This window comes from Pectinophora gossypiella, chromosome 1 (assembly GCF_024362695.1).
Source record: "Pectinophora gossypiella chromosome 1, ilPecGoss1.1, whole genome shotgun sequence".
Lineage (NCBI taxonomy): Eukaryota > Metazoa > Arthropoda > Insecta > Lepidoptera > Gelechiidae > Pectinophora > Pectinophora gossypiella.
Window position 1 is genome coordinate 16,341,684 of NC_065404.1, and position 22,907 is coordinate 16,364,590.

General features: G+C 37.5%; 4 protein-coding genes across 4 annotated transcripts in view; 3 read left to right on the forward strand and 1 right to left on the reverse strand.

Moving 5' to 3' along the window:
- Nucleotides 1-956: 956 nt before the first annotated feature.
- LOC126367487 (uncharacterized) lies at nucleotides 957-2,289 on the forward strand. The gene is made up of 4 exons (XM_050011026.1): nucleotides 957-1,327; nucleotides 1,468-1,698; nucleotides 1,909-2,115; nucleotides 2,231-2,289. The coding sequence occupies exons 1-4, from the start codon at nucleotides 967-969 to the stop codon at nucleotides 2,287-2,289; spliced, it is 858 nt and encodes a 285-aa protein (XP_049866983.1). The 5' UTR covers nucleotides 957-966.
- A 2,329-nt stretch (nucleotides 2,290-4,618) lies between these two features.
- On the forward strand, nucleotides 4,619-7,372 carry LOC126371026 (calcium and integrin-binding protein 1-like). The gene is made up of 5 exons (XM_050016224.1): nucleotides 4,619-4,775; nucleotides 4,859-4,893; nucleotides 5,211-5,458; nucleotides 6,455-6,656; nucleotides 7,024-7,372. The coding sequence occupies exons 1-5, from the start codon at nucleotides 4,725-4,727 to the stop codon at nucleotides 7,043-7,045; spliced, it is 558 nt and encodes a 185-aa protein (XP_049872181.1). The 5' UTR covers nucleotides 4,619-4,724; the 3' UTR covers nucleotides 7,046-7,372.
- Nucleotides 7,373-7,504: 132 nt separating this feature from the next.
- On the reverse strand, nucleotides 7,505-8,205 carry LOC126371080 (oligosaccharyltransferase complex subunit ostc-A). The gene is made up of 2 exons (XM_050016277.1): nucleotides 7,986-8,205; nucleotides 7,505-7,900 (listed from the first exon to the last, which is right to left on the reverse strand). The coding sequence occupies exons 1-2, from the start codon at nucleotides 8,122-8,124 to the stop codon at nucleotides 7,590-7,592; spliced, it is 450 nt and encodes a 149-aa protein (XP_049872234.1). The 5' UTR covers nucleotides 8,125-8,205; the 3' UTR covers nucleotides 7,505-7,589.
- Nucleotides 8,206-9,045: 840 nt separating this feature from the next.
- The window catches only part of LOC126370032 (SUN domain-containing ossification factor), an 80,934-nt gene continuing 67,072 nt past the window's right edge, over nucleotides 9,046-22,907 (forward strand). Inside the window, exons 1-2 of the mRNA XM_050014663.1 lie at nucleotides 9,046-9,359; nucleotides 9,439-9,684. Of these exons, the coding sequence (XP_049870620.1) occupies nucleotides 9,301-9,359; nucleotides 9,439-9,684 (305 nt within the window). The 5' untranslated portion in view covers nucleotides 9,046-9,300. The remainder of the gene's footprint in view (nucleotides 9,360-9,438; nucleotides 9,685-22,907) is intronic.

Below are 22,907 nucleotides of genomic sequence, written 5' to 3' on the forward strand. Positions count from 1 at the left end.
TCCATATTATAAAAATCTCATTCTCACCGCGTACCGCCTAACACGTAAGTGCGAGCAAGATAAACAGTCTACGCGCTCTCCCTAATTTCTTAGCGGCTTACGGCCACTTAAGACTAAAGCATAGAATAAGGAACACTACTACGTACAGAACGGCAACTCTAAGTTGAGTTTACCTCACCCCCTCGGTCTTACTTTAGTCTTCAATCGTATGGCGTCACGTCACACACACAGATGCGCGTGTACGATAAAGTCAATGTGTACTGTCTGTGTAAAATGAGGTTATTTGTAGTATTACTCTTTATTCTATGCTCCGATCAAAAAAATAAAGAAGGATACTTTGTACCAATTGTTATCGGTGCCTAGCTAGATTTACCTCACATTAGTCTAAATGACCATAAGCCGTGAAGGAGTAAGGGAGCGCGCGAGCAGTCTGTCTCGCTTCCACTAACGCGATAAGGCGACACATGATAAGAACGACATTTTTGAATGGAATGTCCGGCACGCGTACGCCGACGGACCGTCATCTACGGATGAATATTCTTATTCATTCATATTCATCTGCCTGCCCCATCAAGAGTCACGGACGTGAGTTTATATATGTATGATGATGTAATAGGAACACATACCTACCTATATACCTCAATAGGCAAAATTACCTCATTGTGATTTCGTATGGCCTACAGAAGAGAGGACATTGCAATCATGCTGTCAACGACTACATTACCTGTTAGCGTTTCTGATGTGCAGATCAGATGCTATAATTATATTGTACGCTAAAAATAAGTATAATTTTGACCCGTTAGTCATTTTCAGTCTCTACCTTATACAACTCAGACGTGATTTTATAATAAAACGCCTTAACGCCTGTTATTTTACTTATATCAATTTAAGAACACACTCATCACTAAAGTTGCTATTTAATATTTCCAGGCGTTTAAAAATCTTATTCGATTAAGTTGATTTAAAATGTTGATTGTGTTCGCTAGAGCTCTAATATTCGGCTTTCTAGTCAAATCGATAACTGCCAATGTGGAGTGCTCCAGTGATTCTCCCCCGCTTGTGCCAAAATACCACTTAATGGAGAAGTGTCACCGTTCGAAGCTGGGAATTGCAGCTAAAGCCAACTATACTTCCTTGACGAGTTGCCAAAGACTTGGTATCGAGAAGAAGGCTTTAGCTTTGAACTTTAGTCCACCAGAAGCGGTGGGGATGGGAGAACCTATGGACTACACCTGTGAAGTACTAAAGTGCGCTGAAGCCGATGGTGGACTGTCGTTGGTGAACGATACCAGATATGATTACTACAGCATCTATGCAAAACCTTTAAGTTAGTACAAGGTTATAGTATGGGCTCGCTTGGTTTGATGTAGAGGCATGGGGAATTTGCAACACCAGAGCCGCTGCCTAAGTCGAATTTGAAGATTTTCATTAATTCGTATCTACTTTAACATTCACTTTTCGTTCCAGCCCACGTGAACTCAACATGCGTGCCAGCAACAGGCATGTTCTACCTGGTTTCGACCAAGATGAACTATTCACAAGCGCAGGCGCATTGTAAGAACATGAGCAGCTCGCTTGCAGACGTGACCAGTGAGCAGCGGACTGACCTCCTGGCCGCCTTATTGGCAGGGGCCACTGTTGAAGCTGCATTTGTTGCCTTGAAGAGCAACAATGGCAGTGTCTTCTACAACGTAAATGGTGAGATTTGGTTCTGAGAGTTCCTAATTAAATGGGGTTCAAGAATGCAGGTGCTCCACGACAGGCACACCCTGGGTAAACCTAGTTATTGGCAAGAACCTCTATTGATACTGCGTTTTATGCTTTAGAACTAAACGAATGGGTTTATGTGCCTAAGTATCTTGCACCAATCACGTCGTCCCCTAGTTCCAGTTTATCGAATTCTTTCAGGAGATACTCTAGACTGCACATCATATCGCGCCTGGGCCCCTGGTCATCCGCGGAGGTATCGAGACAAGTTCGATTGTGTCGTCATCACCAGGCAAAGGACCTGGCGGTCTACGTCCTGCAAGAAAAAGTTTCCAGTTCTTTGTGAACTACTGCCTGGGGGGCCTTATAAACGACGAGGCCATATATTTGCCAGTAGAAAACGAAATGGTTAGTCGAATTGCTGCATGTTGCTTCCAAAATAAGCTACTGTTTTTTTTGTTCTAAGGATGTTATCCTTTATTTTAACCTAATAATAGTTAACAATATATTTTTTTCTTTGCAGATACCATTGTGGAACCTGAGCAACCTCAAGAAAATCATGAAAGTAACAATAAATCGTAACTTTTGTAATTTTTTTAAGTACTTTTCTGTATAAATAGTAAAGCAAGATTTTTCTTTTGATATAAAATCGCTGCTGTATCAGAAAAAACGTTGCCAACGCTCCTTGTTTCAATGTGATTTAATTTGAATCGAAATTCAATCGCCTTGTGGCAAAGACCTTGTATAGAATAGACGGAGCATATTTAAGACGAAAGAAAAACATAGGTTTTGTCTTTCGCACTCATGTGAGCCGTCATAAGTTAAAAAGAGATAAATATACTATCGTCGTAACGTCTTTTGTACTCGTGTAGCGGGTTTGTTATAGAAACGTACCTATAGTATATGTTTTTGTATCAGAACCACTAGTGCCGTTCCATGTCTTTATCGACATTATTATTGGCTAAATATTTCATGTTAGTCCAAGATCTAAAAAAATATACATTACAAATTGAATGATTAATTAAATACAGAAATAACGACCTACTATCCATACCTGGGTGGGTAGAACCACAAGTAAATTAGTTAAAACGATACCTATTTGTACCCTGATAGAAAGATACCTAAGAAGAACCGTACGTTGCGGTGACAGATTCAGAACCACTTATTCAACGTAATTATCATGGACAAACTTGTTAAAGGTCAATTTATCATTTTTGAATCTATGTCATTTCGCAAGGTGTTATGGCCGAGGAGGTCGAGGACGGTCCATCTAGTCCACATATACTATAGTATCATTTTAATACGACATTGCGGCCACCCTTTGGTTGCTATAAATCACATACCTACCCTTTTATAAAAAATAAATACACGTTTTTCATTGACTTGACCGGAAATCGAATCGGCTCTCGATACAAGAAGTAGACGACCTTCTAGTATATTTCGGGGATTATCTCAATGCGATTAAAGAATAAAAGCAAATACTTCTTTATAAGATTTTTATTCAATATAGTTAGAATACAATGACTACGAAGCACTGAACAATTCCGACTTTTGGTGATAAAAAAAAATATTTCCTCTTGTTCACTTTCTTTAGAAGTGTATAGTGTCGGCTCTGGTCGTTATAACTTTACCTGCAAGAATGGCACATATTAACGTGGAGCACACAAATACACAAGCATTGCATGTTTACACATTGCACATAGAAGGAATAATCACAGGTAATTACAAAAATAGTTATTCATACTAATTATTTATAGAAGGAATAATCACAGGTAATTACCAAAATAGTTATTCATACTAATTATTTTGTGCAATAGAGAATATTTGTATTGTATTGAAATATTTTTTCCATGCTAATGTAGAATACAAAAACGAAATAGCTGCAAATTATATTATATATAGTTTATCTATAAACTTATAACTAAACTTAAACTCACCTTATGTGAGATATGTGAGTGAATATTGTTGGTACTGCATCTCTATGTAATATTTTTGTTTGGTATCCTGCTCGATAGAAAGCAAGATACATCGAAATGTAATTAGCACAGGCTTAAATAAGGAGAAGGCGTCCTTCAGAAGAGAGAATTATCTCGTTTCATGGTCTGAATCTAATTGTTTCTTAATTTCTTGTTTCGTAAATTAGGATATTTAGGAAATCTGGAAAATACAATATTTTTATGTAATCTTCATCCAAATCGGAAACAGGTCGAAAAATAAATTAAACGTGAATAGAATAACGCAACATGTAGATATTACATTCAAACATAATATTATGTTATCGATATCAAAGGACAACACTACTTATAATACTTTGGGTACATGATCTGTCAAAGCTGATTAACGTAAAATGTGAAATCAATTATTTGTACAAATGTGACGGCTTTGCTGAAAATATGCGTCTGCATCGTGTTTAGGGCTCAATAAACTTTACAAAAACCAGACCAGGTAATGTATTTCTTGCACACAAACATGTATTATGTGGTCGATAACTTACCCATGGTGAGACATTGTTTGATCGTTCTCCATTATAACACCCATTCTACTCTCACAACCAATAGTTACGCAAGCCATGGTTCATAATGAATAACTATTTCACAGATTGTTTATATAAAAAGTTAAAATAATGTCCCAAAACACCAAAAAACTAACGGCAGGTTTGGTATCCAGCTGACTACCACAACATTTCAAAACGGTAAACACTGACGTTCTAGACAGCGGTGTTTGTCTATGTTTGTTTCTTTTTTCCACAGAGATTGTTGCCATAGGGAAGAAAGAGAGCTGTGATAGTTTGATCGTCACTCTAAAATATTATCCGTCTATTCTATACAAGGTCTTTGCCTTGTGGAAACTTACTCCACGAACATCAATGTTATTGTCACGTTGACAGTTGATTTTCATTCAATTCATTCATTCATTCTCGCTCTCATACCAACTTCACTGTTTGTTTACGAGTACGATACCTATTGATTTTATAATTTTAATTTATTTAGCTAATTTTACAACTTGATATATTAAATATGGGTCAAGGCAAGAGTCAGTTTACAGAAGAAGAGCTTCAAGATTATGAGGTATGCATTGAGACGATGTGGAGGTAAAAAGGTGTGTTTAGATGACTAATAATGACCACTAATTTGTTTGGTTTTCCTTTCAGGATCTCACTTATTTTACTAAAAAAGAAGTACTATAGTAAGTAGACCATCTCTATTACTTTGGCTATGAACAGTAAATATTCTCATAGGAAGGTAATGTCTGTAAATCTCACTAAGCAAATATTCTGATTAATCATTACATTATTGTTACCTTTCTTTCTTCTTAATACATAACGCTTATTATAATTTAGAATTTTGAGTTTGCGTCACTCAAATCTTTTAATTAAAAACTTATTTTTAAGAATTCTTAATCTTTCTAGAAATACTAAAAGAATTCCAATAGAGTTTAAAATGTATGTGTACTTAAGGAAATATAATAATGCAGTTTTAACCTCTTAAAATCTCCTCCACTAGTGCTCATCAGAAGTTCAAAGCCCTAGCGCCAGAGAAAGTGGGCCACAACAAGAATGCCAAGCTGCCCATGGCAAAGATCCTCCAATACCCAGAGCTCCGGGTGAACCCATTCAGAGACCGTATCTGCAAGGTCTTCAGCTCAAACAATGATGGAGACTGCACATTTGAGGACTTCCTTGACATGATGTCAGTTTTCAGTGATACGGCACCAAAAGCTGTCAAAGCTGAACATGCTTTTAGGATATTTGGTGAGTTATATAAGTATTGTATCATAATTATACACTTAAAGGTGTTTTTGTTGTCATTTATAAATAACACATTTTACATAATATGTTGACTGTGGAGTAATTGATTTTTAAGATTTGTGAGAATAGATAGTGGTGCTAATTCCTGTAAATACCATCTAATTTTATTTCAAGTTATATCTGTCCTTTTCTTATCCGCCGAAAAGGAAAGGGACGGGTAATCGACAAGCATAAAATTTATGGAACACACGTCAATTTTAAGCACAAATCTAAACCAACCGTCTAAAAATTTTACGTCAGTCAATAACCCGACACATTAATTTACTCATTCTTCCTAAAATTAAGAGCTGTGAATCATCCGTCCCTTTCCTTTTCGACCGATACGAAAATGACGGATATAACCTAAAATAAAATTAGGTGGTGTCTGCAGGAATCGGGGCCAATGTCTATTGATTTAGTAATGAAGAGAATGTTATCTTTCCTCCTATTCACGTTATTCATGTGTTTTTAATCTCTATGCATGTCATGTATGTAATCATGTAATCTCTATGTATTGGTCCATGCAGTCAACCACATCTAAATTATAAACTAAACATTTGAATGTACTTACTTTTGTTTTCATAAAATAATTGATAAGAGAATAGTTTTCAATAAAAGAAATGTTCAATGTTTTCTCATTAAATATACATATTATAATTTTTTTTTTCAATGAAACATCATCTCCCTAGCATTAACCCGATTTTTCTCAGGGTTCGCTTACCTAACCGAAAGATTTGACAGGTCCAGTTTTTTACAGAAGCGACTGCCTGTCTGGCCTTTTTTTTCAATGAAACAATAATCATAAACATATCATGGTATCATCCTATTAAGGAAAATATATTGATACTATTGATTTACCCTGATATTTGATTTATGATGATTTAATCATTATAATTTACTATGCAACGTGAAATTATTTTTTTAATGGAATATACAAAACCAACTTTGTTCTCTTTATAGATTTTGATGGTGATGACATGATAGGCGTCTCAGACCTACGTGAAGTGATTGAGAGGCTCTGTGGCCAGGAGCATAAGCTCACCGACTCCGAGATCCAGCAGTTAGTTCAGAATGTTCTGGAAGAAGCTGACCTGGATGACGATGGAGCCCTATCCTTCGCAGAGTTTGAGCATATTATTGATAAAAGCTCCGATTTCTGCCAGTAAGTGTCTTTTATATTATATTATTTTCTTTGGGTAACTGACAGTGTTAATTAAAAGTAATTGAATTAAACTAACAGCTATTTATAAGTAACCACATATTTATAGTAGGTACACTTGTGCTAGCTGGCTAGGAATCAAAGAACATTACAGCTGCCCAAAGTCTTACTACTGCAGGAATAATACTAAATATGTTATGTGCCAGAAAATGTTATATTATAATGTAAACCAGTGTTCAATAAAACACTATTGAAATCACCAAATTTAGTACAGGATTATGTTTTCATCATATTCTATTTCGGTCATGATAATTAATTTGGTTTTACAATTTATAATGCTTAAGGAATAACAGATTATTTTGCTTTTCAGTTCGTTCAGAATAAGACTGTGAAATAGTAGACCTCAGTGGTGTCACAAAACAATGGATGAATACTCAAGTAGAAATCTCAAAATCAACACATTTTAATGCATTTATGTACCTAGAAATAATGTGAAGTGAAGAGGCTGGTAAATTTTATTACATTTTTAATGATTTTGATGTATAATTAGGTATTTACTCAATATATTCAGGTTTCTGTATTATGTGATAATGTCTTCCTGTTAATTTTTAGCAATTTTTATTTGTATAGATAATTTTCTGTGTTGTGATATTATGAATCTGTGTATTTATATAATTATATAAAAAAAAAAACATAATAAAATGATAGATCAATTTTTACTGTAAATGCCAAATATATAAGGAATGGAGTCACAAAACAGTTGTTTTATTAAAAATCTTTTATATTTTTCATTCGTGCGTAGTACTTACTGTTAAGTTAACATAGAAATTAAACAGTTATTAAAAAAGTAATAGATATAAAAAATATTTATTCAACTTATTCAAATACAGTTGAACTGAAGATTTGAGACATTTTGCTTACATAGTAATCTAGTGATCAGTTTTGTAAGTAACCTGGGAGCTTCATTCTCATGAAGATCCAGGTTGTGAAGAAAGAGACTAGAATACAGAGGAATGCCACGGAGATGAGGAGGATTCTGTTCAGTTTCGGGGTGGATGGGTTGTGTGTCCTATCCAGAATGATGAACCCAACGCCGCCGAGAGAGAACAGGAAGCTGGACGCTAACCCCTCCATGATATACTGTCCGTTGACGCGGTTCGGCATAAACGCCACCGGCCTTACGTGTCCATGTTCATCTGTCGTTGATCCCACGCTCGGAGGTTCCACAATTACATCGTAAATTATACCTACAACAACAAAATAACCCTCGTCATCACTTACATTCACACATTTCAGTCCAATAAGAGCATAATCAGAAAACAAGCGGCTAACCTCCCGTAACCAAAAAGTACGAAAAGAGCACAAGAGAAAACGTTGTCATCGCTGATGGAGCCTGCAACCATGATGGCTTCTTGATTTTTATGTTAGGAATTTCAAGTACTGTAAAAGGTAAAGCGTATAAGGCTTCCATTTTAAAAGTTTTGTGTAGAAACCTCGTAGAAACAGACAGAATTTGATTATGATTATGCCTGTTGACGTCGATGACAGCGCACAGGCGGGGTGAGGGAGGGAGCCACGGCTAGCAAGAGCCACGGTCATCGTTCTGCCAATCTTAATGTACGAAATTAAATAATAAAATTATAAGAAAATTATGTTTATCCCATAGAAGTCTTTTCCCGTTTCTTCTTTTTGTTTTCCCAAAATTTTTATAATAAAATACTTAAGTTTATATATTTTAATTTAAATAATTGGTGAAATTTTATTTATTTATGAACAAGTCACATGTGTGTAAAGGAACGTTTCGTATAATTATTTTATCCAATGGAATTCGTGCCATTGTGTTAAATGTTTTACTACTATTGGTAGAAATTATAAAAATCAATTCTTGGTATTTCTGTGCACCAATCCGGAATTTCATATCGCAGAAGTAAAAATTCTTCCGAATATTTTTGGACTGTCAATAGTGTCAATTCATTCATTCAGGGCTTTTTGGCGGGAGGCGGGAACGGGACAGTTGCTTTCTTCATTGAATAATCTAAATAATTAATACGAAGTGGTGTTTTGTGGTTAATGATCGCATTAAGTTAGTCGGAAGACATTCGCGAGTGTTATTATATTGGAGTATTCAATAAACAAAGTGTATCTGCCTATTTTCGCTTCGTGTCAGGAAGCCGCTTCATAACTCAAAAGTTTATGCGGACTTTTGAGTTAATTCGTTTGGGGTTCGGAGTAGGAGTCTACTCCGAGGGTGGGGGCTTAGGTTTCATCATCATCACCTTTCATCATTTCATTAATCATCAAGAAAAAAAATACGTCAGAAATGGCTGTATGGGCATAGTTCCCTTTGCCTTACCCTTCGGGGAAAACCAAACCAAAAAAAAAAAAAATCATTCATTCAGTCAGTTGTCAAATTATTGCAAAAATGTTCTACGGTCTGTCTCCCGTTTTTTATCGACAGCTGGCCCATTTATTAAATAAATAGCCGTTAATATTAATAAAGTTGTCGTTATGTATCCCCCGCGGTGCCGTGTAACGTGTAGTTAAAAAAATAATAGTGAAATCGAAGTAAACCTTGACGGAGTGATTATGTGTTAACGAATTTTACGCACAAAATGAACTTTTCTGTGGATATTTCATTGATATTACGATGAAGGGTGGGCTTTGCATAATTTATACGTCGTTGCTGACCATTTCGGTGCTGTCCAGGTAAGTGGACCGTTCGTCAGAGTCGCAGAAAATAAATATTTTTGGGCGCTATAATGTTATGTTGTAATTTTGGTTACAGTTGCGCTCTGTTCCTTTTGGTGGTGTCGGAAGCCCTGCAGGTTGAGGATGTTAGTGCTGAGGTGGACCTCTCAGGCCTCCATAACGTTAGTAAAGTGAAAACTGTTAGTGCAAATGCAGTGCCAGGTCCTACTAAGGATGATCAGAACAAAGACTTTGTTGAACAGAAGGAGGAGGGGCCGAGCCTTGAACATAATGAGATGACATTCACTGAAACTCTGTCTCTAAACTCAGTTACAACTGATGGGTGAGTGAAATTTATATTTTTTTATTTTATTACTTATAAACTAAAGAAGATTGACAAACACCTGATTACCTAATTGGCAGGCTCTAGGACAAAGTCTACATTACTCCACTTTTGTATTTTATGAGGATAATAAGAGATATTGTCCAAAGACTTACTGACAAATTATTTTCTACAATTATAAACAATTAAACTAGGTACCTTATTGCATCAAAAAAACAATAAAAATTATTGAAGATAGTGTAACATGATACTACCAAGAAATACCTATTTGGTTACTTATGACTTACAATTGCAATGTGCAATATTTGTCCAGCCAAGTAGTGAATGCCATTTGCAGCAAATCTGCAATAAGTCATGGAAAACTCATTAAAGTTTTATTAGTCTGCTTGCAATTTTATTGCCATTTTGTAATTATTATTTCTCTTGGAATAGAGTTATAATATTGTCATTAATCTTTATTGCCTTTTAGATGGCTATTTCTAACAATCACTTTTATAAATGTTAACATTATTTTTGTTAATAATATTACAGCATTTTCCCGCTTTTTTATACTTAATTACCTACTCACATTTCTTTTTTATTTTGTTGATCGGTTCTTATTAGAAAACGAAAACATGACATTCAAAAAGACCATAACTACAACAAATTCAAACATTACATTAATACAAAGCAAAATTGTACATTTACACAACATATTACATTGAGTAACCTTAACATAGTTATTTCAAAGCTATTAACTTTTAATTAAGGAATTTTTAATGCCAAACTTTGTTCTAGTTTTTCCTTTTTTAATTTGTCACACATTTTTGATAAGAATTCATTAATATAATATTCATACTTCATTTTTTGATAAAATACCATTGTGTGACATATTTAATATTAAATTTATTCTTTATCTATCTGTGGGTTGTGAGGTGGACGGCCAACCTCAGCAACCCTGGTGTCTGGTTTATTGTTGAGCCACCAATATCGCCTAGCTTAAACACTTGAGGATGCATTCCGGCTATATCCCCAAAGGGTTAGGCAGAGATACACCTCTGAATATAATATGCATATATACATCCAATTCTCTCCAGTTATGCTTAAATTCCACATAATAGGGGGCGAAGTTATTGCTATTGATAAGGCACTAGGACTTATGTGATTAATTTATTTTGTAATTAAAAAAATGCCTTTTTTTTCTTTGACTTAAAAAAATAAAAGCGATTCAGGTAATCGCAAATGTTCGCCACTTATATTAAATAAAAAAAAAGTCCAAAGAAGAAAAAAGTCCACTTATTCATTCAACGTAAATGAATAAGTGCTTGAGCCAAAATTATCACTGTGTTGTGAAATTTTAACAACCACTCCGGTAACACTTATCATTTGTTATCAAAACCATAACTGGTATGTTATATATCGTCGTTGCCAATTTTAAAATCTATTACGTGGAATTGGGTCAATTTTACAGAAATTACAAAAAAATCCTCCACCTGAATTTTTTTGCATGACTGTGTGTTAAAAAATATTAAAAGATAATTGATACACCTCTGCCATTACATTATATTTTTGAAAAATTATGTACCCCAAGCTGAGAATTATCAAGTTAAATCTGAACAGAGCCATCTATATTTACTTTTTTTGAACCTGGGGGGTTAAAAATGCCACATCGATCGAAGCAATTCATCTAAGAAAGCATTATTGCCATTTGACATTGGCGCATATAAAAGTAAGTGCGCAGTGCAAACAAATGTCAAATAGCAATATGGCTTTCTTAGATGAATTGCTTCGATGTGGCCATTTTAACCCCAGGTCCCTCATTTTTTTACCTAGAATAAAACTAGCTTGTCTATGGCGTGGTTTTCATTACCTATAAGGCGCCGGTATGTACCTACTTTCGTAACTACCTAGTAGTAGGTACCTAAAATATTTTGCGTTTCTTTTGAAGTAATGAGTTTAGCAACACGCATTTTATCACCGTTTCGAAGTCACGTGCTTGGTAGCGTGGAACGAACCACGAGATGTCGGATCTAAAAAAAAGATCAAATGCCTATTTGTACTCATATACTGTGTAATTTGAATCATATAGTATTATCATCATCATCAGTCCATTAACGTCCCCACTGCTGGGGTACGGGCCTTCCCTATGGATGGATAGGGAGAACGGGCCTTAAACCATCACGCGGGCCGAGTGCGAATTGATGGTTATTAACGACTGCTAATGCAGCCGGGACAAACGGCTTAACGTGCCTTCCGAAGCACGGAGGAGCTCGAGATGAAAACTTTTTTTTTGTGGTCACCCATCCTATGACCGGTCTTTGCGAAAGTTGCTCGACTTCAACAATCGCAGACCGAGCGCGTTTACCGCTGCGCCACCGAGCTCCTCAAATAATATAGTATTATATTGTTGTTTATTCTGTGCTACAACAAGAAAATACGTATACATCGAAGTATACAAGTTTTCCCTATCGACATAATGTGTTTATTCATCCTTATAATGACCTCGATTCCTGCAGACACATCTTAATTTTATTTGAAGTTATACCTGTCATTTTCTTATCCACCGAAAAGGAAAGGGACGGGAGATTGACGACAGCGTGGTATAAGAAGACAGGTATGCTCAATCTTATGACAAGCTGCCATTGATAGCCCCTGGATGACGTAAATGTTACCACTGTATTACCATTAAATTGGTATCTCCAACATTCCAAGGACGTAATGTAAGGTAAATCTTTTACTGAAAGTTCAAAATTTCCTTGTAAAGTACCTATATATAAAAAATCATAATCATAATCATTTATTGCAAGTCACAAAACATTGGTCGTCGTGGGTAATTTATTCTTTACGAAATGGCAACACAGTGTGGGTTGACGTCAGCTGGGCTAACCTTGAAATGTTAGCTGTCACTTTTGAGCATACCTGGTTTTCTTATACCATGAATTCATCAAGAATTGAATTGAATTATACCATGACCCTTAGTGCAGCAGATAAGCTTGTCTCACACAAAGTAAATAGTCCAGGTGTCTAAATTGCACAGAATCAGAATATAGACGTAACTGTCCCGCCCACGGCGACGTGACGTCAATGACGTCAAAGCGTTGTCAGATAGCGGGACTTTTTGTAGCGGGCTATTTTAGCTGCGGTTTTTTCGACAGTCTTATGTTTATGTGTTTTGGGTGGGCGTCTGTTGTTAGGTGGCTCAATGATTTAGACATTTTACATTGCACGACATATCAAATTCAAATACATACATGCATGTTGTTGAAGCTCGCATCTTTTTTCGACGTTATTTATTGTAGATTTGCGTCCGAGAAGCGTTCATTACTTGGCCGGACAAATGGGGAGGCTGAGGGCGCCGGTGACAGGTCGTCATTTACCATCAGGTGAGATTGTGGTTAAACGCGAACTTATTCTAAAGCGAAGATTACTTGCAGCTCTTATTTTTATACTGCACTAGCTTCCGCCCGCGACTTCGTGTCACGTTTTTTCCACTTATTTTTCGTCTCTTTAGATGGTGATTTTCGGGATAAAACCTGACAATGTTCTTGCCCAGGTGTCAAATTAACTCCATACTAAATTTCATGTAAATCGGTTCAACAGTTTAACAGACAGAGTTACTTTCGTATTTATAATATAATGCTAACTTACACTAACCTACTTGCTTCTATGCTGTTCTGGAAGCAAATAAAACGCACGTTCAGCTCCTTGTCTTCCCGGGCGTGTCGTAAAATCCGACAGGGGGATTGTGTCCTCTAAGATGATGGACTAATGTTATGGGCGATAAGATCCCTTATCACCATAAGGTTCATATCCAGCTTACATCGTATCAACAGTGGTTACAAGTTGTCTTTGATTACTTGTTGCTCTGCCCACTCCATTAGGGATTACGGGCGTGAGTTTATATATGTATGTACTAACCTACTCACCTACTGCGCCGTTTCCTATTACTTTTTATAGCAAACAAAAACAACCGATGAGATCGATAAAAAACATATTGACTTTGAGGTATGAAAATCTAGTATGAACACGTGTGAAGGTCGACCGTTTGATGTTAGATAACGCACGAACACACTATTGTGCTTGGCAATCATCAATTCATGACTTGACTCTTCCCGCTATGCTTTACCTAATTGGGCCGTGTATTAGGTTCAAGATAAATTATGGAATTCTGGTTACTAAATAAAGATAGAGAAGCGAAATCGCGAGTAGTGGAAACCTGGTATGCTACATTCCAACAGGGGATAGAAGGATTAGAATAAGAAATAAAGAAAAAATCTAAAACTAACGAAAAATATTTCCCTTTTTATACTAAACTAAATAGAATAGAATAGAAATAGTTTATAATAAAAGGACGCCACACACAAAAAAAGACAACAACATCATATCCCACTAAAACAATTACAAAAAAGCAAGACGGATGTTTGTCGAAATGATCATAAGGTGGTGGTGGACGTCCTGAGATAAAAGGGCCTCACTCAGCACAAGTCGCGGCGTGAACCACGACGCTGATATCATGTGGACCCTGTTGGGTGACGCACGAACGTCGTGTTCCATAAACATGTGTTAATGGTGTACATACATTATAATATAATACCAAATTATTTTAATAGAATTAGAGTGTACATAAACAAATATTATCGCAAAGATGTATACGTAAATATTAATTTTAATCAAGAAAAACGTAATAATGACTCCCACATTTTTTTTATTTTTACATTTTATCACGTTTTTCTATGACGTCACAGTGTGCTTTTTCATACAAATTCCATAGTGATTCCGTGTAACGTTTAGTAAAAAGTAACTGATTTGACTAGTTAGAGATTACGTAGCTTATTGAAATGGAAAAATCTGGTAGACTGGCCCTGTCCGGAAAACGCGTGCCTAACATCGTACTTAGGGTGGTATTAATAAACTAATCTCAGCTGAGACTGCCCTCAAGATCATGCTCAAGTCCCTGTTTTTATATGAGAACTGTCACGGCTTTTTGGCGGGAAACGGGAACGGGACAGTTGCTTTCTTCATTGAGTAATCTAAATAATTAATACGAAGTGGTGTTTTTTTGGTTAATGATCGCATTAAGTTAGTCGGAATACATTCGCGAGTGTTATTATATCGGAGTATTCAATGAACAAAGTGTATCTGCCTATTTTCGTTTCGTGCCAGGAAGCCGCTTCATAACTCTGAAAGTTTATGCGGACTTTTGAGTTAATTCGTTCGGGGTTCGGAGTAGGAATCTACTCAGAGGGTGGGGGCTTAGGTTTCATCATCATCACCTTTCATCATTTCATTAATCATAAAGAAAAAAAATACGTAAGACATGGCTGTATGGGCATAGTTCCCTTTGCTTTACCCTTCGGGGAAAAAAAAAACAAAAAAAAAATGAGAACTGTCACATTGACATGCTCTTGAGGGCCGTCTCAAAGCTGATATTGGTTTATAAATACCACCCTTAGTGTCACGGTTTCGATTCGACCCGATTACTCTAGCCATAGAGGCAGCCAATCAGCTCGCGACACCAAACACTTCAGGTCCCCGATACCGACCCCGCCGGCGTGTTCGACGATTTCCCTCATTCAGCGCTTATCGCTATCGACCCACTAGGGTCGATTAATTCTTTCAAATATTTTTCCTCTCAGACGACGCCCTGAGCCGAGGTTCGCGCCCAACTGGGCACCCTCAAGCCTGTTGTCTTAAACGTTGTACCGGGTGAGAGCCTTCAGCGCTCCCCATTTGTCCGGCCAAGTAGTTAATGCCATCTGCGGCAAATCTACAATAAGTCACGTCAAAATAAAAAACGGTTTCGATTCCCGGCTTGGGCTGGCCGCTGGTGAGGAGCGGAGAGTTGCCGTTCAATACGTAATACTTCAAATCTCCAACGTCCCTGGTACATTCGCGTCTATACGAAGTAGAAGCAACGCTTCCTCGAATTTGTCACGTCACACGCAATAGATAATATTATTGTTCAATGTACGGTTATCAGCTATCAACCATCGGCTGACGGACACGTGTCTCTATCACTCGAACCAATGCGGGTGTCATTGATAAAATTGCAGATTTTATCATGAAATCTGTCACTGAAACGATATGCAGGGATAATCTTCTTAAAAACTATGTAGGTAAATTTTAATCGATAAAATGTTAGTGGTGTATTAATATTTCCCACTACTTAATTAAAAAGTAAGTAATTAGTCAATGCTGTTAGTGTCAGAACCCCTGGACCATCCGCGATATTTTTTTTATGATTGGAAACTATCAAAGTTCAATACCTTTTTGATACTATTTGGTACGTACATTAAATTATCTAGTACCTCAACGAACAGTGAAAAAACATATAAAGAAAGTGGCCAGACATTCTGACGTCAGGTTGTCTGAACCACATTTTTTTCACACAGTTTGAGTCAATATATCTTAATTATTTATTAGTAAATATTCAATACCTTTTCAATGCCTTAACCCAAATAGTATCAAAAAGGTATTGAACTTTGATAGTTTCCAAACATAAAATATCGCTTTTGGTAAAGGGGTTCTGACGCTAACGTCAATGCTTCGTTTCCTAATGTCCCAACATCGCATTTCCGAAAAAAAAGAATTATATTGAGAATAAAAAATCCCCTTTTCTCCCATCAGTTGTCGCTATATCAATTATCTTCTTCTTTTGTGAATGTTGTGTGGTGGATTACCAACCTCATCAACCTTGGTGTAAGGGTAATTATTGAGGCGCCGAAGGCCCCTGACATGGCTCATATTACGACTACATCTTACCGCCTTGGTTTAACGCCTTCCGAAGCAGGGATCATCTTACTTTCGGACAATCAGGTGGTCCAGCCCCCTTTCCCTTTTTCGAATAATTATGTACCCGAGTAATGAGAAAATAGGTAATTATCACGTTAAAGCTGTACAACGAAGGATGAAGGATAATTTGCAAAAGCGGTATACATAGCGAAAGTTGATGGTAGGGCTGGCAGAGGAAGACCTAGAAGGACTTACATTGACCAAATTGGAGATGTCCTTAGAAAAGGTTTAATTCGATTTACTCTTAAAGTAAATAAAATCTCAGTTACTTATAACAAATTTATTACTGTTAAATTGCTCTAGTTACAGTACCTCTTAAACAACTTAACTTAGTGAAGACTAGCCCAAGACTGCCCTACTGACTGCTCGGCTCAAAAACGAAGCATTCGAGCGGCCCACCACAACGGCGGGAAAGTGGTGGCTTGTGATTGGTAGAGTCAAAATATTTGATTACGAATGAACGACGGGTAGTGTTGCCAGTAAAAATAAAAATTACTAAATTTAAAAATCACTACACTCTGAACCGGCGTGCGTGTATGAAGCGATTGATGAATGTGGAGGAAGCAAGAGAAATGTGTCAGGATCGAAGCAAATGGTATTCTATAGTTTCTGCTTACCCCGGTGAGAAATAGGCGTGAGTTTATGTATATATGTAAAGCTGTACAATGCCATCTATATTGTTTTTGGTGAAGGTAACGTGGAAAGTAGTATAGTATAGATGTTTCTATTCATTCATGCGTTATTTAGGTACGAAAGTACACAATGGCGTACGGGCCAATGGTGGCGGGCGGGGTAATGGTCTACGGGCATGTGTAGTGTCCGTCAATCCATAAACTCGCGTAATGGAATAAACTTGGATTTCCGACCATTGTCTCATTTTCCCACGTCCATTCATGTCCTCACTATACATCGTGTTTAAAGGCAATTAACGTATTTGTATCATTATTACGTGGGTAACAGAACAGGCCTAAACCAATGATTGTCGAATTTGTTTTCGAATTCATGTTTGGATCATAAATTATTATCACGTGCTCAGCGGTGAAGGAAAACATCGTGAGGTTACCCACATTCCCGAGAAATGCATTTTCGGAGGTATGTTACCTAACCTGTATACAGCTGGGTTTCCCTTCGCGGGTTGGTCAGACAGGCAGTCGCTTCTGTAAAAAACCGGACCTGTCAAATCATCAGGTTAGGTTGAACCCTGTGAAAAACGGGATAGTTCTAGGGGGATGATTACGTGGGGAACACCGGTGCGATCTCCGGTACCGGACTTACACCAATTAGTTACCTACTAAGGGTGGTATTCATAAACGAATCTCAGCTGAGACTGCCCTCAAGATCATGCTCAAGTCTCTGTTTTTATATAAGAACTGTCACATTGACATGATCTTTCAGCAGTCTCGAAGCTGAGATTAGTTTATTAATACAACCCTAAATTATCTTACGTGCAAATTTCACTAACACAGTTAGCTTGACCCACTATAGACGTCAATTTTAAGCAGCAATCTTAAACAAACCTTCGAAATGTTAACGTTGGCGTATAACCCGACGGAATTAAGTTGAAAGCACACGTCAAACGAGTTGCATATCACCGAGATGCCTATTTGATTTGTCCGGGTTATTGTTTCATTCAATTATTTTAAAATGAACAGCTTTATCATCGGTCTCTTTCCTTTTCGACGGATGAAAAAAATAACAGCGTATAACTTAATATTAGGAGGTGTCTGCGGCAATCAGCTCCTTTAACCTAAAATAAAATTAGGTGTCTGCTGGTAGAGAAACTTGTTGAAGGTCAGTTATACAATAAAAATCAATTGTACGTAATTTTTAATCAATCAAATCACACATACTTACCAGACATGTCTATCACATTTGGTGAATAACTATAACTAACTACGTAAACATTAAACTCGACATTCCATTTGAATGTCGAATACGCATAGCAGAAGATAGCTATTTAGTATAGCGTGTAAATATGCATATTTGAGTGGCAATTGTAAGTAATGTTCGAGGGAAATTTTAATGGCCGCCCGCATTAGTAGCGGAAGCGGAAGCGGGTGCGGGTTGGGGCAACTCCTTTTCCTAAGTCAAAGATAAATTATGAAATTTTTATTATTAAATAAAGACAGATTTAATATTGACGAAAAACATTTCTTTTTTCTATTTAACTTATTTACGAATTTTAATTAAGAAAATATTAATAATAAGTCCGACATTTTATCACGTGTTTTTCACATGTCATAGTGCGTCTTTTAATACAAATTCCATAGTTATTTCGTGTTCTGACGTTTAGTAAAAAGTAACTGATTTGACTAGTCGGAAACCACCCTATTCGCTCCGTCAATATAGTTATGTCGTGGCCCGATCGTAAAATTGGGTCTATCGAGATCATGATGTATGTGAGGCAGATCTGACTATATTGACGGAGAAAATTGCTGTACTTCATTATGCCAAAATGGCCATCATAGCGTCTGTAAAAACCGGACCTGTCAAATCTTAAGGTTAGGTAAGCGGACCTCATGAAAACGAGATAACGATAGGGAGATGATGTATGGAGTCTCCGGGGTGTGTTTTTGTTTAAAAGCGTTACAGACGAACTTTGTCCGGCCAAGTAGTTAATGCCATCTGCGGCAAATCTACATTAAGTCACGTCAAAAAAAAAAAGGAAAAAAAAACCAACCTGTCGGAACCAACTTGGAACCAACTTGTCGGCAGCGAGTGGGCAAAAAAAAAGAAAAACTAAACGAATATCACTTTTACTAAATTAATACAAAGGAAAATACATAAATAAAAAACGAAAATAAAAATAACTTAAAATCAACGACCGTTCTTAAAGAGCAAAAATTGTAGACTTAGCCACTGCTGGGTATAGGCCTCCTCTCTTTCACGCCATCCTTTCCGGTCCTGTGCAAGTCTCATCAATTGCTTTCCGGCATACCTCACAATGTCATCCGACCACCGGGCTGGTGGTCTACCTCGATATCGCATACCATTGAAGTAGTAGAATACCGCAATAAATGAAGAGAAAAAAAAAATCACACCATATGGCACAAGCCCTCGCTAAGTTGTAGTTTCCCGCGTCCGCCAGACAGTGTAAACAGGGCTTAGAGAAGAAGTCGCCACTCGCCACGCTATGTTTAGATGTGCTTTCGGTTTCTTCTAAACCGGTATTGGCTAACTGTTTTACTTACTCGCACTTTTGTTTGAACATAACATAATTATCATTATAATAATGTATTTTTAAGATGTTTTAAAGAGTTTTTGTATTGTATTGTATAATACAAATACTAACTATTATATTGTAAATACTTTAAACCTTAAATGAATGAGCATTCATCATAACTAATTTAAGAGCCGCGCTCTTGTCGGTGTAGCATTCCTATCCATACAACTTTTTAGGGAAAAATGGCGCAGTGGTTTCCCTCTTGCCTTCTGGTCCCAGAATGAATATTAATAAGCGAAAATAACTCTGTCTGTCTATAAGTCTTTTTCACGCATAAATCGCTGAACCGATTTAGATAAAATTTGGTATAAAGATAGTAGGATGGAAAGATGGAAAAAGTGAGTAGTTTTTATCCCCGAAATATCCCCTATGGTGGTGAAAAGGGGATCAAGAAAAAAAACCTAATCGAAGTTCACGCCGGCGGAAATCTACGTATAGTATATTTACTTAGGTCATCATCATCAGCCACATTAACGTCCTCACTGCTGGGGCACGGGCCTTCCCTATGGATGGATAGGGAGATCGGGCCTTAAACCATCACGCGGGCCAAGTGCGGATTGATGGTTATTAACGACTGCTAATGCTGCCGGGACCAACGGCTTAACGTGCCTTCCGAAGCACGGAGGAGCTCGAGAAAAAATTATTTTTTTTTGTAGTCACCCATCCTATGACCTTTTTACTTGCGTGGTGGAGTATACTCCGTACCCCCTCTGGCTGATCTAGGGTACCGTTGTATCCAGTAGTGGGACGGTTTAGACTATTTATATTATCTTAATCTTAATTACACTTGATCTTTATCACTGTGGTTTCGGACTTGCACCAATGAGTTATTAATTTATCTTAAATGCAGTTTTCACTAACGCAGTTGGCTCGTTCATTATAGACGTCGTTACGGTTCACCGCCTGTCACGTTGTTCTGACATTCTAACAGAAAGCTCGGTGAGGTGTGGGTTCTTAGTTCATCTTGCGATGGATGTACCTCTGACTACCCCAAATGGGATATAGTCGTGAGCTTATACTATGTTGTGATCATTATCAATGACGTCATCAACCTGAATCTCGATTAAAATCAATAATGAACCAAAATATACTTACGGCCGACCTTTCTCCAGTATCTAAAATTAGTATAGCAATCGACTGCGAACTTGGCTGGTGCTAAAACCAAAACAACTGAAGTAGTCTAGTCCAGACCTACATTATTATAAATACAGTACAGTAATGATTGCATTACCACCGATGATATATTATGTGACTTCTCTCACCGTAGACGTGTAATATGATTATTTTAACAGACCACGGAATCTTACGCTCGGAGGCTACTAGAAGCGGAACTCAAAAGTCATGTGTTATTTTATTTAGTATTATAGTCGCTTATTGTCGCATTAAATAGCATAACAAATACTTTATTGTACATACTGGAAATACAAAACAGAAGAGAAATAGAAAGCGTACATTTTTTTACCTTTGATGGGTTTGCTCTTGACGAGGCCTAAGATGGAACGAGCTCGCCCAGAAGGTGCCTGTTCACTCTGACCTTGAAAGCACCCGGGTTAATGTATTCGGATTTTGTTACTGTTGAGGACTTCAGGCTCTCGTCTCCTTTTTTCTTATGGGTGTGTGCAGGCGCTCTTCAATGAATATCTTTATTACGTTGTTAACAAATTTATTTATTTTAGAACAAAGGTAGGTAAGTCTACAGTAAAATAAGCGATGTGCGTATTAGACGACGTCGTGATAATATGTGTTTCGAAAAAAAAAAGGTATGAGACGAATGTGGCGGCCGCTGCAGGAACCGGAAGACCGTCATCGCATAATAAGTCGATAGGTGGCGCCACGCGATGTGGATGCGTTTCGTTTGTGCGCTTGTTAACAGTTACGCAGCGTTATATTGAAAAATCACATTCTAACGTCATTTTTGTTATTAAAAACTCGTAAATCGTAATAGATACGCTAGTTTCAATAAAAATATTGAAGTTTCAGTTTTTTTCTGCCGGAATGAAGAGCGAGGTTTGATTCCGTGCTCTGTGGTCGGTAAATAAATAAATACAAAGTGACTCGCGATGTTTGCACGTGCATTCTGTGTACATAGGAGCTCTATCAAGAATGTCGCAGACATTAGTATATTTAATTATTTACTCAAGTCTTTCATATTTAGTAATACATGCCAAGATAAGTAGAAATGAGACCTCTGTGAAATATACAATTATGTCGTATTAATTTTAATGACAGGGCAATAAACATGTTATACAGGGTGTTAGTGACATCGTAACGAATACTAAGGGGGATGACTCGGACCATAAATTCGAGTTGATATCAAGTGGAGTTTCCTGTCGGAAAAATAATGATTTTTTTGTGTTTTTTTTTTTAACAGGCGCAAGTTAGCACAATAAGGTTTATGTATTTTAATACAGACGTGAGTTCATGTCATAGAATAAAGATTAATTTTATGTACAGGAGGGTAATTCTCCGGCCCGCACCAATTAGAATCAGATCTCACCCCCTCTGGGTCTTGCTTTAGTCATACGAGTATAACAAAGAATAACACTGCTTATAGAACGGTCACTCTCCGTCCCCCACCGATTCGTATCGGACTTAATCTAACATCACCCCCTCCGGGTCTTGCTTTAAAGAAAATGGCCGTGAGCCGCTAAGGAAGAACGCGTTCGGAGGGGTAAACGACTACTAAACCCAAGAAAACACGCACCATAGTTTATATGCTTTTTTTTTTTTTGGTAACGAAGGGGAAATCCTCATGGATACCTCGCCACCCGGGGGAGCGACGAGGTTATGTCGGACTCCTACCGACTAAAACCCCTCCGATGGCCCTCTGCTGTGCATGTCGGGGAGCTCCGGGATCTCTGTCGAACGCACCGGTGCTCCCCTCGCACTTGCTTTCACTAAAGCGCGTCCCGGGGTAGATCCCCACCCCTACGCCATCCCAGTTTTACGGCGATGCGAGGCCATATCGCATTGCCGTCCATCCCGGAGATCGTGTGTTGAGTGGTTCGGGCCCCCGCCCTTATCACTCACGATCCCCAGTGTCCCCTTTCAGTCGCCTCTTACGACAGGCAGGGGGTACCGTAGCCCTATTCTTGCGCCCGGAACTACAGGGCGGATAGTTTATATGCCTATACCAACTAACACAACACCAACAATTCTTAATGTGAACTGTTTACGAAGCGCCGTACTAAATCATCGTCGCCACAAACATATGCAATCCACACCACAT

Bases quoted from the DNA above. Each gene is read 5' to 3' on its own strand.
- LOC126367487 (XM_050011026.1), top strand. From the start codon at position 967: ATGTTGATTGTGTTCGCTAGAGCTCTAATATTCGGCTTTCTAGTCAAA. The intron at 1,328-1,467 runs GTTAGTACAAGG...TTTTCGTTCCAG, and splicing joins CATCTATGCAAAACCTTTAA to CCCACGTGAACTCAACATGC. The intron at 1,699-1,908 runs GTGAGATTTGGT...GAATTCTTTCAG, and splicing joins TGTCTTCTACAACGTAAATG to GAGATACTCTAGACTGCACA.
- LOC126371026 (XM_050016224.1), top strand. From the start codon at position 4,725: ATGGGTCAAGGCAAGAGTCAGTTTACAGAAGAAGAGCTTCAAGATTAT. The intron at 4,894-5,210 runs GTAAGTAGACCA...CTCCTCCACTAG, and splicing joins ACTAAAAAAGAAGTACTATA to TGCTCATCAGAAGTTCAAAG. The intron at 5,459-6,454 runs GTGAGTTATATA...TTCTCTTTATAG, and splicing joins ACATGCTTTTAGGATATTTG to ATTTTGATGGTGATGACATG.
- LOC126371080 (XM_050016277.1), bottom strand. From the start codon at position 8,124: ATGGAAGCCTTATACGCTTTACCTTTTACAGTACTTGAAATTCCTAAC. The intron at 7,901-7,985 runs GTTAGCCGCTTG...TTGTTGTTGTAG, and splicing joins GTACTTTTTGGTTACGGGAG to GTATAATTTACGATGTAATT.